General features: G+C 45.3%; 1 protein-coding gene across 2 annotated transcripts in view; it reads left to right on the forward strand.

The window, feature by feature from the left end:
• The window catches only part of DBNL (drebrin like), a 37,218-nt gene extending 27,764 nt beyond the window's left edge, over nt 1-9,454 (forward strand). For both annotated transcript variants that reach the window (XM_084803838.1, XM_084803840.1), the window contains 4 exons: nt 109-258; nt 2,971-3,092; nt 4,800-4,905; nt 7,165-9,454. In XM_084803838.1, coding sequence (XP_084659964.1) covers nt 109-258; nt 2,971-3,092; nt 4,800-4,905; nt 7,165-7,304 — 518 coding nt within the window. In that variant the 3' untranslated portion in view covers nt 7,305-9,454. The remainder of the gene's footprint in view (nt 1-108; nt 259-2,970; nt 3,093-4,799; nt 4,906-7,164) is intronic.
• The last annotated feature ends 7,197 nt before the right edge of the window (nt 9,455-16,651 follow it).

Here is a 16,651-nt window from a genome sequence, read left to right on the forward strand (position 1 = left end):
AACAGGCTGAATGGAATGGTTTGTCCAAGGCCTGCTCAGTGAATGGTCATAATGTGGTGCATGTGCCTCACCAGTTCGTGTTTTGTATTGACTTGGCTCCTTTCCTAGGAAAGTTACGGAGCCCTTTTCTCCAGGAGAACAGTCACGTGGAGGCTCCCGTCTCCCCTGTCCTTCCTGCCGTTCAAGATGTTCACTCTCCTCCTGTTGTTCATTCGTCTGTACATGACACGCCTCCAGTCTCTCCTGTTCCTGAACTTGGTAAAACATTATGAGAGAGCTTGTCATCTCAGTTCCTCGGTTACGTCAGGGTTTGAATAGCTAAAGGTGTTTCTGTGGCAGCCCATGGTTCATCAATCCCTTTTATCCCTGTCCCAGCCATCGAGAAGAAAGCCCTGTTCTGAAGGTGGCCAGGACCAGCACAAATTTCAGCTGCACAATTTCAAATCTACAGTTTGGTAGATAGTTTTGGCTCCTGCTTTGCAAATACATGTTTTTTTTTCTTCTGAATATTGCTTGGGACATTAACTTTTTAACTGTGCGGGTTCCCAGGTTTCTCTTGCTGCAGCCCACTTTGCCTTCCCTGACCTGGTATGCGCCATATGTGCTGGCCTACACCTCCCATCATCCCTGGCCAGCAGAACTCATAGCTGTGCTGACTGGGATTGTTGGAGGTTGCAGTCCAACACATATGGAGGGCACTAGGTTGGGGAAGGCTGATGAAGCCCATCATGAGTGTTTAAAGTACCATTTTGAGTTCTTTTTCTGCCCAGCATTTCCCTTTTACCCTAGGGAGGATAACTTTTACTTGGGGCTGTTCAGTTGCCCTCTGCTTGTACTGCAACATGCTCTGCTTGTACTGCACACAGACTGCCTTCCCTCCCCTCCTTGGCAAAATGCATTGCTTCTCCCCAACTGCATGTTCTGCTTTCCAAAGGGGTATTACTAAGGCTTTCTGCACATCGTGTTCCCCAGTAGCTTGATTTGCCAGCTTTGATATAGATCTGAGCCCCTGTCTTTTCATCACTGCATAGAAAGGAAGCCCCCGTAGATCTGTAGAGCGATCTTTTGCCACCAGCTATTCTGGTATTACAAGAAGGTGGGGGACCCACATACATTCAGATACGTCTCCATCCTGTCACATTTAATAGCTCAAAGTCATCTTAGCTTATTTGAAAGAGACTGAAAAGTACCTTGTTTTTCCTATGTGATGTCACTGTGCTTCATTTCTGTCTGCACTGTGGAGTGTTCGTTTTGTTTATTGTACTGCTTGCACCATATGTGTCCTAGGCTGCTGTTTGTTGATCTTTATCTTTTGCTAGGATAGGACAACAGCTTTTATATCGGGGAAGCTTAAAAAAACAAACAGATTATTCTCGACTAGATTCAGGGAACAGCCAACATTTGTAAGAGTTCTAGTAGGCAGTTAAAAGGAGAGACAGGAAAACGAGTCAAAGGCAGCTTGCCTGACCAAAAAGAGAGAGAAAAGAGAGGTGTAATTTGCTTGCCAGTTGAGCTAAAATGTCTGATAATGTTTTATTCGATATGACCAAATGCAGAGCTAAAGGAGAGGTAGCACAAATTAGTGATGAGTGTCTTCCAAATGCCATTGCATCACTGGACTGATAACAGAGGCTTTTGCTTTCTTGATCTTTACATTTTACTAGATGGCTCTGCACAGCTTTAATTGGAAGGGCCAAACTCGGACACAGTGGCACATATGGTCATTTTTAAATTCCTGCATCACAAAACATACACATTTGGAAGGAAAATTGATCTTTATTTTATTTATGAAGCACTTCAAAATTTATCGTACAGGAGCTATTAATTTTAAAGGCAATTTCCAGGCCATGGTTTCACAATACAAAGAGAGCTGTGGGAGTTCTACTTAATTATCTAGTTGGAGGTGGGACAGATGGACAGTAAACAGTCACAGCATGAGCTCAGTTGACAGGAAGAAGCAAAGTGTGGCTAAGTTGAATCTACATACAATAGGTTGGTGGTGAAGCTGTAGCTAATCTTGCCTGTCAGAGCTGCAGAGAGACCACCCCAAAAAGCCTTTGAGGCCTAAGAAATGATGTCTGATCCAGTGCTCTAAGCAAATGGGTTGAACTTTCTGTGCCTAATATATGGGTATCTGGCTATGGTGTCATCACCCCATCCTTTAAAGCAGCCTACCCATCCCTTCTGAGTAGGTTTTCTGTCCAAACGTTCAACATGAAGGTCCTTGTAACATACACTTGTTATATTAATGTATGTGCTTGCACTGTTGAGCGTAACCCAGGTAAGTTAGGGTTAGAAGAACCTTTGGGAGTGAATGAAAGGTGGGAGGGGCTTGTGTGTGTGAGGATTGAGGTTATAAAAGGAGAGAGCTGACAGTTAGTCAGATAGGGCCTTAGGGATTGAAGAAGCTACATCTAGTGACTGGGGTTTGGGGAATAGGATTTAGAAGGGGCAGAGTGGGTAGGGCAAGACCAAGCATAAATTCATTAATAATAATGTATAACTCTTCTTGTGTTTAATACATTTTATTCGTTTGTTTGTTTAATACAAAATCCCATGTGTTGGTTTGGCTTATTGCACTGTCATGAGGAAAACATATTTCCTTGTTACTTCTCCTGTATTGGGTTAGAGGCAACCAATTAATCATATTGAGTGTCTCTTTGTCCCAGAGCTTAAGGGGCTTTGAGTGTCCGTGAGGACAGCTGACCGAAGCAGAGGCAGACATCCGGGGGGGGGGGATGTCTTCTCAGTTTCATCAGGGGGAAGCTGGAGAAGGTAGAATCCAGAGCAGGAACATCGCAGTCCTCTTGCCAGCAGCCTTTCAGATTGTGTGCAGCATATGTTGTCCCCAGCTCTCCTGAATGAGGATCAGGATAGTTCAGAAAAGCACATCAGATGGCACTAATTCGTGGAGGGAATTAATATTAAACCTGATAACACTGAAATAGAAAAACGTGTTCTGCTTCTTAGGTGATTCTACCAGGCAGAACAACTACAAACCAGGCACACCCATCTACCAACCAGAGGTGGAACATGAAGCTGTGTATGAAGAACCCCCTAGCCAACGAGTTATCTATGATGAGCCGCCTGAGGTTAGTCTCTTGAGATATGACTCCCCCTGTGTGAATCATGTATTTATTTCTTACATTTATATCCCGCCTTTTTTTCCCCCTTAAGCAACCCAAGGCAGCATACATAATTCTCCTCCTCTCCATTTTATCCTCACAACACCAACCCTGTGAGGTGGGTTGAGCTGAGAGTCTGTGACTGGCCCAAAGTCACCCAGTGACTTTGTCACCCAGTGAGCTCCCATGGCCGAGTGGGGATCTCCCGACTTCCAGTCCAACACTCCAGCCACTACACCACACTGGCTGTCCCATGCTGTGTGTGTAAGTTGGAGTCCCATGTCATTATACCCTTTAAGAAAGAGGAGGGGACCCTCTTTCAGCATGAAGGCCTGATTCCATTTCAGGGAAGCTCTCTAGGGCTACATTCCAGGGGTGAGCAAGACTGAAGGCAAAAGGGGTGAGGCAGAAATACAAGTATCTTGTAGCTTAAAGCTCATACTGCCAGTAACTTAAGTCTTAGAAGAGACATCATAACTCGTTTAGAATAGGGAAAATACTGCATAAAAGCTGGGAAAATACCCAATCGTCAGCGGTCAGGGGAAAGGGAGTGAGGCCAGGGCAAGGATGGGGAGGGCATCTGGGGAACCTCAGTAGGCTGGATTTGGCCCCAGTGCCTGAGGTTCCCCACCCCTGCTTTAAGACATACCATGAATGATGGAAATTGGATTTGAACTTCTGGCCTTATTTACAGTCACTATTTCTGATGTTCAGGTGTGAAAGCCGTTGCTTTTGTAGCTAAAATGGCATCACCCTTGTATAAGAGGGGAGGTATGCTCAGAGGTTTGCAGAAGTACAAAAAAAGTTAAGGAAAAAACCTCTAAGTGGTGACACCCCCAAAACATCCCAGTAAGGACTCAGCGTGCTCAGTAGCCAAAAAATGCTGATTGGCGAGTGGGGTGGGGCAATAAACCAGGTGGGGAGGGGGAATGGAATAGAAATATTGTGGGGGAGGGCAGGGATTATCGACTGGAACACTGAAGAGGAGCATTCCACATTGTACTATTTCATTGCAAGCCCCACTTGTTTAGACTAACAGTTACCCTAACTTGTTCACGCTTAACTTGTTCGTGGTCAGTGCCTTGGTGGGGATATGTTCCCAAATCCCTGAAAGCATGTAACCTCCTGATGGAGCGAGCTATGGGTGTGTGGCTAAAACGCTCCAGGAATTTCTGGCCCATATAAAGTGGTATAGTTAGTTAAAGCATCAGATTAGGACCGGAGAGACCTGGATTCGAATCCCTTCTCAGCCATGAAGCTTGCTGAGTAACCTTGGCCCATCACTCTATTTCAGGTTAACCTACCTCATAGGGTTGTTGTTAGGATGAAATTGGGTGCGTGGGCGCAGGGAGAAAAACCACATATGCCACCTCACCTTTTGGGAGGAAGGGTGGGATAACTGAATGGTGGTATCAAAGAGTGTGGCATATAGCCCTGTCAGAAAAGCTAACACATCAGCTCAGGCCCTCAGAAGAACAGGCTGAGGCAGGTTTTTTATACGATAAAGTACCTTTTTATTTCAGGGGTGGGCAACTTGTGGCGCTCCAGATGTTTTTGCCTGCAACGCCTGTCAGACACAGTGCAAGATTTTAGCTGCAAGGTGTTAAATGTCTGGTCTTGGCAGCTGTCAATACCACTATATCCTACTTCATTCTGTTAACTCTTCATTTGTAGGAACAGGCTGAAGACACTAAATATGACCATGCTGATAACTACCAACAAAGTCCTAACCTGGAGGGAAAAGGTTTATGTGCTCGAGCTTTATATGACTATCAAGCTGGTATGTTCTGTGTGACTTCTTTTTGTTGTTGTTAACTCAAATATTTGTCTCCAAGCATATCCTGGGATGAGCTGTTTCTTTCCCACTCATAAGAGTGGTTTCAGATTTAAGACTCAGGATTGGGATCTGCAAGCCAGAAAGCCAAATCATGCAGGTTCATTGAATAAATCACATATCTGGTACTTGATTATCAGATTTTGCAAAATGCATTTATGGGGATGTATTTTTTTCACCCTCAGCAGAAACAGTAACAGTTTGATACCATGATACATACAGAGCAAGGGCACTTTCCTGTTGCGAGGATCGTAAGCCTCTGAACTCAGAGGCTTATGATCATCCAGTGCAGAACAGGAGGAGCAGAGGAGGTGATTTTTGCCTCCCCATCTACCCATTCTGCATTTTCAGTAGATGGGCTTTTTTGCCCATCTAGCTGAGGCACTTCAGAGGATGAGGGAAGGAAGCTGGGAGGCCTTAGGATAGCTCATCTCCTGGGCTTTCCAGTCCCCTCCCTGCCCACCAACATGCCCTTTTCCTCATCCTCCGAGGTTAAGTTCCTGACTTCAAAGAGTAGCTGGCGCTGTCTCCAACCTCGGATCTAGGAATCTGAAACATCCTATGGCTCCTCAGATGCTGTCTAAGGGCTATAGGATTGCCCCCTAAGTTAGGTACTCTGCCCTAATTCAGTAGTTAAAGGAAAGATGAGGCAATAGGATATTGTGAGGATCAAAGAAGGAGGAACAAAAATATTGTGCTGGGAGAACAAGAAGCTGTAGAGGATAAGATGTCTTCCTTTTTGGCTTGCAGCAGCCCCACTGCTCCCTTTTCCTTCCCCAGTTGTCAGCTGTTGCCTTCACCCTTTTATCTGCAACCGTGAGAGCTAGAAACCTCTTTTTAAAGTGAAGGGAGGATTCTTAGTGTTCAGTATATGCACTGATACTATTGAAGAAAGATTGCTTCATCTGTTGCACAGTGGCAGCCATGTAGGTCATAACTGAAGACAATAGTTATTGATAGCACAAAGCAAGGTTGCAGGGCAGCCTCAAAGAATACCTCTCTATAAACCCTTGCTATCTGGATTTGTGGATCCTATTTTCAACTGATTTTAAAGTTCATGGTGGGGTATCGGTAAAGAGCCAGTCTCCTAAGTACGTTTGGATGAAACTGCTTTTTTAAGAGCTTCATAATTCACAACCAGCCCTGAAAGGTTATAGGTAGGTAACACACACGCTGAAGCACTGATGTAATGTTTCTGGCAACCCTCCTGTATTGGGAGTCAGATTACTGTGTAATGCAACAGCTGGCGTTCCTTGACAGCTATCAAGGGCAGCCCCACACAAAGTCTATTAGAGCAGTTTAGCCTCAGCCTTCTAAAGAATGTTGCCTGACTGGAGCCTCAAAGAACTGCAGACTTCTTAGCAAATTGAGACCCTGCTTGGACATCCTTTGGCATTTAAAGTTCCAACAAAACCTGGTAGCAGGACTTCAACCATCTTTCCAAAGGGTTATAGATTTCCATTTTCTCCTTAGTTCAGGGTGTAGATAGGACAAGAAATTGTTGCTCAGGGATAGAGCACCTGCTTTGCATTCAGAATGTCCCAGGGCAAATCTCCACCATCTCCTATTAAAAAGATCAGGTGATGATGATATGAAAGACCTCTGTCATAGACCCTGGAGAATTGCTGCTGGTCAATGTAAACAATACCAGACTGGATAGACCAATAGTCTGACCCCGTATAAGGCACCCCGTATATGGGTGAGGAACTACTTTAAGGTGGGGGTGGAGGCAGATTGCCCTCCATGGGCTGGATGATGTCAGTGGGTGTGGCCAAGCCCATTTTGTCTTTCTCTGTGTCTCTCTCAGAGACTTAGCTGGCACTGCGAGGAGCAGCTCCTCGCAGCACTGTCAGAGTCCCCAGCGCTTTGCACACCCCTTTTCTCGCCCCCTTGGCTCCTCCCCGAGTTGGGTGCCTCCTTTTGTGTCTCTCACTGTCCCATTGAGACTTGGAGGCCAAGGCTGCCTGCTGGAGGAATCAACAGAGACTCTGCGAGCCAGAGCTTCTCCTCCTCTGCGTTCAGGTGAGCAGATTTCAGTCTTGGGCCATTTCCTTCTTTATTTTTCAGTATAATCCCAGTAAACCTTGATAGTGCATTACATTTTTAAATGTTCCTGAGTATGTACTCTTAAGTGTTCCTGAGTATGTACTCTTACCTGCTTTTCTTACATCCCCCACCCTGAATTTGACTGTCTCCACCTTTCAGCTGACGACACAGAGATCTCTTTCGACCCTGAGAACATTATCACCAACATTGAGATGATTGATGAGGGCTGGTGGCGTGGTTATGGTCCCGATGGCCACTTCGGGATGTTCCCTGCCAACTACGTGGAACTCATCGAATAACTGGCATGTGCCAGAGGACGAATACAAGCAATATCTGAAAGAACAACTCTGTCAAATCAAATTCTTTGAGGTGAAATGCTGTATTGCTTTTTAAGAGTGAAGTGCCATTGCTCTGCGCCCCTGTTGCTGGAGCAGCATCTGTACCTGTCTGGCAAAGCAGAACTTGTCCTTTGCCTTCTTTTTGTTTTCCTTAGCTGGCATTTTCAGGTGAGAATAGGAGATGAATCTTGGCAGTGCATAACACTTTCCTTCAGTTTTTTTGAGGGTGGGGGGGAAATACGTTTAAGAAGGGGTAAAGGCATTGGCCAGAAACATCCTCTCCTGGCACACAGGGACTAGATTACTGTCTGAACTTCCAACATGGAATGTTTAGAAGATAGGATGGGCTTAACAGAAATAGCAGGGTTTTCTAATGCAAACTGATTTTTCATTCCATGTGTTGCAGATTTCCAAGGTAGCATAAAGAGGTATCATTTAGTAATTCGTGGCAGAATTTAGGCCTGGAATCCACAACCCAGTTATTGCAGAGCACTGCTTTGGAGAAAATGGAATGTGCATTGCAGCTTTTTGAGATGCAGTCCATTAGGAACTGCTCCAGGGCAAGTTCTGTTGAAATGATTGTCCAATACTTCCTCAGTGTTCTTGTGCAACTCCCTTCTATTTCACTGGAGTAATTATTCAATGGGATATTATGCCCTCAAACGACTCCACCCTTTCATGTGGGGACCAAGCTGCTTGGCTTTTTAAGTATTTGTGGAAATTCTCCCCGTGCTTTAAAGCAAAAGCCTACTGCTGTGGTTTCTTGAGACCCAGCTTCAGACACAAACACCATCAAGGCAGACTCTAAAATGAATGCCCTGAAAGCAGTGCTAGCTTTGAACTGTGGCGCACACTGCTTTAAATATAATGCTCTGTGTGTGTTGTGTGGTTTGGTCAATAGAGGAGGACCTTTGTTCCTGCATTGCCTTTTCTTGGATTTTAATCGCCTTAAATTGCCTTTAGATTTGGATTGATCTCTCCCTTTCCTCCTTTTTATAGTTAATTAAAAGAGAACATAAAGAAACAGGCACAGCAGAGCCACTTAGGAGCAGTGCAAATGTGTGCTGCTATAATTGTGTGACATTGTGCATCACTGATAAACACTGGCTAATCATGTTATCCTAGTAAAGGCATTTGTGGAACATGTCTGGATTCAAATGCTGCATTTTAAATAACCTGTCAAGCTTTCACCCAGCACCTCTCCTCATGGTGTACTAGCTACAGGTGTAGGGTTGTTGTTTTTAAAAGCCATTTTAAACGTTCTTTTGTTTGTCTTGCTCAAGGCAGTTTGGAGAGGATTCTCAAGAACTTTTCAAAATGCTTCCTGTGCAGATATCTGACAGGGAGAATGTGTTTTCTAGAAGAGAATCTCTCTGTTTGCTTGAGAGGCAAAACTAATGGTCTTGGAAGGTTAAATTCCATTCTCTCCTGCCTTTATGCATGATGTGGTAACAATTATGGAAACAAGAGATACTAATGCGGCTCTCAGTTAATCTGTTCCAGCTAGTTTAATGGCATTTTCAAAAATGATGGTTTTAAAGGTAGTGAGAAGTTCCAGAAAGTGACTCTTTCCACATGCTTCTACTTTCCCAATATGTGGAAGCTAAACCTGAATTATTAATTCCGCTTCTGAATAGGTTACTGTCTTATACCCTACTCTCATCCCACGAGTCTCCAGGTCTAGTGTGAACCCTTCAAAAACACTGTCCATGCTTAACTACTCCATTCAAAATTAAAATCTAGTATGGGATCTCTCCTTGTTCCTTCTAGCTTGACAACTTTGGAGACAACTTTGGGCTGTACTTTTTTGTTATTTTAATTCCATCTTTCCATTCAGGAACAATAACATTTTCCCTTGGGGATAAGTACAGCAGGCCAGCAGTGGCTTCATAGATATCCTTTAATTTTTATTAGAATTGCCAACCATCTTGCAGAATTACTGTGATTTCAATTGTTGCTGTTCACTGCATCTCCTGCTTTTCTTCAAATCCTCCTTTTTATAGCCTTCTGCCATACATGAAGATTTGGGGTGAGGAAAAAGCTTGTGACTTGTATCAGGATGATCTGAATAATTAAAGAACAATGAAGTGAATAAAATAACCCCCTGAGAATTGTGTTGTTGGGTTTTTTTTGTCTCACGCGACCATGGGAAATGATCTCTCTTCCCCACCACTCTCCCAACAAAAAGGTCTTTGGTTATACCCACCCAAGAGTCTCTTAATATTAACCTTTATCTGTTTTTCATGCCTGTGGTTGTCCTTGTCATTCTTGGTTTGTATCAGTTTGAATCCTCAGTCTGTCACTACTTCATCTCTGCTGTGAACAGGATCTTCATGTTTACCTGCTATAAACAGTAACACAAAGAAGGCATATAACAAAGAATGGTGTTGCCTTGTGTAAAGATGATCAACTTGAATGAACAACTCTTCCCACTGTTGTTATACACCAGGGGTGATGAACCTCAGCCCCGTGGGCCAAATTTGGCTCTATGGGGTCCCATGGATGGCCATGCTGCCTTACCTTGGCCATAGCTGTTTCCCCTAACCACCAATCAACTGGCAGTTTCCCAGCTTTTGCACAGTTTTTTCCCATTCTAAAAGTTTGAAATGCCTCTCCTAAGGCTTAGTTCTGGCAGCAAGAGGCTTAAGCTAAAATATGCTGGTATTTTTGGCGCAGCCCCTGCCCACCACTGGAATGTGGCCACCAAAAGCTTCTCTGAAATGGAATTCAGCCCTGGGGCTGAAAGAGGGTCTGCACCCGTGATACACCCTAAAGCAACATTTTTGTAAGCAATCTCCTTGTAATTCATATGGAATATTTTCTTGTGAATGGGTCTGTTGTGCATTCGACTCACAGCCCACCTAAATTTAAGTTTGCTCATCATAATTCAGCCTGGGATTCCAATGCATGTTGGAGGTACTTTCAGCACTAACAGGTTGATTGGAAAAATCACCTCAATAGGACAAGTGTCCAGAGGAAATGCTCCATGAGGTGACAGCTACTCTCCGGTTCCCATGCTGTTTTTATCATTTGGCTGTTGAGCAGTATAGAAACGAAATGAGATAGATAGATAGATAGATAGATAGATAGATAGATAGATAGATAGAATTTGCCCCCAATGCAGTACCTGGGACTGCCTAGGCTCAAACTCCCAAACCCATAGGGTAGATCTGGGGAGACTGTTCCCATTATTTGGGCAAATAGGGAAGATGTTGGTCTATTGGACAGTTAGACTGCAAGATTTTTCAATCCTTGAGACAGTGGACCAGTTGACTACAAAGAAGGATGTATGTGGGGGTAGCAGCAGCTGTGATGCAGGATCGAGTTAACCAAGTCAGGCAGACACGGCAGGGACAGCGAGAGAGACAGAGATGGATAATCAGATTGCAGGCTGGACCTCAATTTCATTTCATTTCCATTCCACTCCATTCTTTCAGCATGTCTTGGGACCCTCTGCCACCAGTAGAGAAATCATTAGTCTAACACTGTATAGCTGGCTTCACGTATGCATCTCCACGCAGTCTCTCCCCCTTGCTTCTAAAGGATGTTTAATGCTATTAGAAAGATGCAGGATGGTTTTTCCAGAAGGCTTAGTAATATCTGCTTGTTGCAGGTTCCGTAGAGCAGAGACAGCTTAGGGGCAAGTAGCCATTATACTGTGTGTATCAGTCCCACTCGCCATAGTATTTGGGCTGTGTTTACGGTTGTGATCTTCTGACCTGGAAACACAGCAGGGCCTTCTTCTCTTTTTAGGACTGCCACTCAAAGACAGCATAGTTCTTGTGCTGACTGGGAATGATGGAATTGCAGCCCCACACATCTGGAAAGCACCAGGCTGGTGTGGATTTAACTGTATGTGTTTCAGTCAATTTGTATAAAATTTCATAGTGGGTAACACAAAAAACACATTTTGTTTTTAGGTAAAGGTGTGTTAAAACAGGAATCATTTTAAATGAGGCATTTCAGCTTGTGCAAGAGCGAACAGAGATTGCCTCTTCAGGCTCCTCAAGCAAAATTGTTGGTCTTATAGCCCAGGTGTAGGCAGACTTCAGTCCTGTGGAATCTACTTTGGGTTGTTGTTTTTTTTTCTAGAATCCTGAGGTCCACCAACCAGGGCCACATTCAGAATGACGGTTGGAGGGGTAGAGTCAGAAGCAAAATAGCTGCAGAGGGAGTGGAATCAATTACCAACTGCATCTCATGTGCTGCATGCATTGGGATGACCTGCATATACGAGTACAACCCTACATCTGAGTTAGTACAGGCCAGGGATTCTAACTGTTTTGGTTAGGGGGAAATAGCCTTTTACAGTTACTATTGTTAAACAATTGGGGGTCAGAAAACCTTGCTGCTCCACTGCAAGTCACCTAGAGATCTACCAGTAGATCCCAATCCTATCTTCTGCCAACCCCACTGCACCCCGCGTCCTGGTATGTGGGTGTGCATATACGTGTGCATGCATCAAACTCATCTTCCCTTCCAGTGCCTGGATATTTTTAAATATATGTGCATTTCTATGAGGTTTATCATGGAATGTATATCCCACCTTCATGCAAATGCCTCAAAGAAGCGAACATAAATCAGTCAACACTTAAAACAATACAAAGCAGCAGATAAAAACAGATAGCAGCTGATGAATTAATAAACTTTAAAAGAATCATCCCTTTTAAAAGGGGGACCAAATGTCCTAATTAAAAAGCAAATGCTACTGTCCCAAGATAACAGGATGGACTTTGCTGGCACCTAAGGGATAGCTATGAAAGCACTAAGCAGACCTGACTAGAGGAGTTCTATAATTTGGGCACCACCACCAAGGAGGCTCTTCCTTCTGCAGCCAGTCGCCTAACCTCAGAAGGTGGGGACGCTTGGACAATGGCCTTATATGGTGAGCTTCAGCGATGAGCAGGTTTGCGTGAGCTTACATCAGATGCTGCCTTATCCCTGGTCAGGTTATTCGTCTGTCCAGCCTGGTATGGCCTACTGGGGGTGGCTCTCCAGCATTTCAGGCACAAGTCTCCCATCACCTGCCACCTGAGCCTTTTAACTGAAGTTTCCAGGGCTTGAACCTGGGACCTTCCACATGCAATGCAGGTGCTCTATCACTGAGCCTCTGCTCCCTCCCCAGTTTAAAGGAGCATCAGCAGAGTAGCAGCACGGCTGTGGTGAGAGGCTTCTGGCCTCCCACGCAGCTGGTGCCTGTGCCTAATGAGCTTCAATGGGAGGAAGCTGTGAAACCCTGCATGTTGAAAGGCTTCCCGACATAAACTCTGCAGCAATCCTCTTAAGGGGATGAAATGGCATAATCCAGCTGGGGCAGGGCCTCTTCTCCTCAACCGTGGGGGCTCAAACATCTGGGATAAAATTGTAATTGTGAACCATACAGTCCAGGTTATTTTTATTATTGGGAGCAAAAGGAGGCACCATCTTTTGACACCAAGCCTTGCAGAGCTGTCCAGATGGAGAAGCCTCCATCTTGTTCTCCAGGCCCTGTGCAAAAAGTTGGTCTGTCTCAAAGGTGCAATCGTTGCAGCTTTAATTGCTTGGCTTTACCTGCTGAGCTGGTTTTGATGGAAGTCTAGGCCGTCTGCATCATCTGCACAAGCCAAATCTGTTCTACCAGTTTTCGTACCTGTCCTTGGTTTCAATATCCCATATCCATCCCAGCCCCTTTCACTTATTTTTCTCCCTTCTTCCCACCCGCCACAACATAAACAAGAGCTGCCCAGACCGAAATCTCCTGCCCTGGGGTGAACTCTGGGCTTGAAGCAGCTTTATCTTTGCTGCATTTCCCCTTCCCTGTGATAACCCTCCACGACAGAGATGTTTGAATACCCTGAACTGTCAAGACTGTCATGAGAGCCAACATGGCGTAGTGGTTAGTGGGAGACTGGGGCTTGGGAGACCCAGGTTCTAATCCTCACTTGGCCATGAAGCTCACTGGGTGACTTTGGGCCAGTCACTGACTCTCAGCTTAACATACCTCACAGGGTTGTTATGAGGATAAAATGGAGGGGAGGAGGGCCATGTAAGCCACCGTGGGTTCCTTGCAAGAGGAAAAAAGGTTGGATATAAGCAGAATCATAAATAAAATAACCGTGTCTAGTTGAAGCCAATGTTCAGAACTGCATCTCTGTGATGTGAATAAAACTCCTGTTTGCTAGAGTGGCCAGGTGCCCTACTTTACAGAGGACAATCCTCTATTTTGGAGAGCTGGCAGAGGACAGCCCTCCTTTTGAAGGTGGCCTCTACTGGATGGGCTTTCCAGTTCAAGTCTGGTGTAACATCAAAGAACCATAAGGAAGGGAGAGTACGGGCCTTGAAGCTGCCCATCCATAGTTGGCACCAGGGCAGCAGACTGAGCAGGCACACAGGTCACCTGGGCAGTCTTCTCTATGGTGACATGTATTTCCATTTATAGGTCTTGGGCAGTACCCAAGTCTTATGCAACTGATGTAGCGCCAGCATAAGCAGCCTCTACAGTAATGCCAATAGTGTAAGCTGGCATGATGGGTTTCTCCAGAAAATCTGTCCCCACCTGTCCCCACTATTAGCATTGTGCGCAAGGTTGTGTATTCTAGTGCTACATCAATTGCTACATTTCTTAGCATTGCACTAGATGCTGTTCGTAATTTCTAAATTTGCACCTGTACGTTTCTGCATGTATACTTTCCATTTTCTTTACATAATTGGTGTTCTCTTTTGTCCTCTTTTTGTTGTTGTTATACCCTGAACTGTCATAGCCTGGGCTAACTGAGATCAGCGTTTAGAACCCCGTCCCTGTGTGCAAATGATTTTTGCAACCTCCAGATTGCCCCCTCTATGACTCCTCCTTCCTTCTCAGCTCTGGCGTCAATCCTTTGAACATCTACTATCACTCTCTGCTTCTCTGCCTGATATACCCAGCCTCAGGGCCGGCCCTACCACGAGGCAGAGTGAGACTGTCATCCTCAGACAGCAAATTTGGGATGTCATAAAAGGGCAGCAAATAGTTGCTTGCCATGTTATTGTACTTTCTACTGCTTATGGCATTTTCTGTCACATGTACCAAAATAATTCATCTAACTTTGGGTACTATGCACCTTGACTTGGGTGGGTCGGGGGCACCATTTACCGTTCTGCCTCAGGCAGCAAAATGTCTTGGGCCAGCCCTGCCCAGCCTTATAACTTGCACCTTAGTCTGGATTTTTTCACAAGTCTTCCCTCTTCCACCACCTGTTCTGTACTTCCTCTTCTCTTCTATACTACCATGTGTACTCCTTCACTTCGCATTAGAAATCATTCTCAAGTGCTGATATATAAAACACAGCCCACCCCACTCTCACTCAAGGGAACACTGCTTGAGTTTGTTTGAAAGCAGTGCCAATTGGTGGTCCATCAGTACAATGAGGTTCAAGAATTTTGGAGGCCTTCCCAGATGGGGACCGGATGTGGTTTATCCATTATGCGACCCCCTCCCAAGAGATTGGCTTCTGAGTTTGGTGTTAGTGCACTGTTAGCATTGGCATGCAGTGCACCAGCAGGATATTATGGGTGCGATGGATATGACTCATAAGCTGTATATGTCCTGGGCATTCTGCCATTTCCTTGTCCATTCAGTTTACCCTCCTGCAGACGTTTGAGCGATGTTCAGCACATAATAATAAGATTTTAAAAATTGTCCTGTTGCAAGGCTAGTCCAATGTTCTGTTTCCAGCATAATGGCTGATAGGAGTTGGGTCCTGAGAATAGACCCCAAAGCCTGAAATCTGGCAATCCTATCCCATTGGCCAAAACATTGGAAGGTGGCAGTGTTAAGAACGTAAGAAGAGCCATGCTGGATCAGAACAAGAGTCCATCTAGTAGTGCAGCACTCTGTTCACACAGTGGCCAACCAGCTACCCATGGGAAACCCACAAGTAGGACATGAGTGCAACAGCACTCTCCCACCCATGTTCCCCAGCAACTGGTGTGCAGAGGCATACTGCCTCTGGTACTGGAGGTAGCATGTAACTCATCAGGGCTAGTAGCTATTGATAGCCTTCTCCTCCAGGCATTTGCCTAACCCCCCCTTTTAAAGCCATCCAAATTGATGGCCATTGCTACAGTCTCGTGGTAGTTAATTCCATAGTTTGACTATGCGCTGTGTTTTTTCTCCTTACTGAGCAATTGCCCAGGATATTGTCGCCAGTGTTTTTCCTTCTGCCACCACAAGTAAAAGGAGTAGCTTGTGAGGGCACTGTTATTTATTAACAATAATTGTTTAAAACTAAGAAGCTGAACATTTAAGGAAGGGGGCCAAGACCTTGATTCCTGTGACTATATTCCTGTGGGAGCTTTTTCCCCTCAGAAGACTGCCCAGTTTACCTCAACGACCCCAAGGCCTGTGGAGAGTAACCCAGTGTTCCCAGGCAAGCTCCATTTCCTAGTTTCCTCAACAACCTGTGTTAAGAATTATTTGGGGTTGGGTTCCCCCTTCCCCCCACCTCCACTGTCGAAATCCCACTGAGAAATAAGAGCCCCATAGACTGTGTAACCATGGACACGACCTCCAGAGTAGCTGGGCAGTGCAAGCCTGCAGGCAGATTAATGGCTACATTGTCAGTCAGCATTGTTCTCCTACGGAGCTTAGTGAGGCCCTGACTGACCCCGTCACCCAAAATAGCAACTCCAGACCCACGGCTTCCTAAATTGTGCACACACCAAGTGAAGTCTCACTCCAGACCCACAGCTTCCTAAATTGTGCACACACCAAGTGAAGTCTCACTCCAGACCCACAGCTTCCTAAATTGTGCACACACCAAGTGAAGTCTCACTCCAGACCCACAGCTTCCTAAATTGTGCACACACCAAGTGAAGTCTCACTCCAGACCCACAGCTTCCTAAATTGTGCACACACCAAGTGAAGTCTCACTCCAGACCCACAGCTTCCTAAATTGTGCACACACCAAGTGAAGTCTCACTCCAGACCCACAGCTTCCTAAATTGTGCACACACCAAGTGAAGTCTCACTCCAGACCCACGGCTTCCTAAATTGTGCACACACCAAGTGAAGTCTCACTCCAGACCCACGGCTTCCTAAATTGTGCATACACCAAGTGAAGTCTCACTCCAGACCCACGGCTTCCTAAATTGTGCACACACCAAGTGAAGTCTCTCTACAGAGTCACCAAATGGCTCCTGCTGTGTTGCCGTGTAGCATCCTTGGACGTTAATGTACACAGTCGGGAACTGTGAACAACTGTGAACAACTGAAGTGAACAAGGTCGGACGAAGGGACAGGTAAAGAGAGCACTTGCTGGTAACACCTGATTCTGAGGCTGAATCTTTAA

Source organism: Heloderma suspectum, chromosome 6 (genome assembly GCF_057233095.1).
Source record: "Heloderma suspectum isolate Gila_16-S chromosome 6, 16-S_ref, whole genome shotgun sequence".
Lineage (NCBI taxonomy): Eukaryota > Metazoa > Chordata > Lepidosauria > Squamata > Helodermatidae > Heloderma > Heloderma suspectum.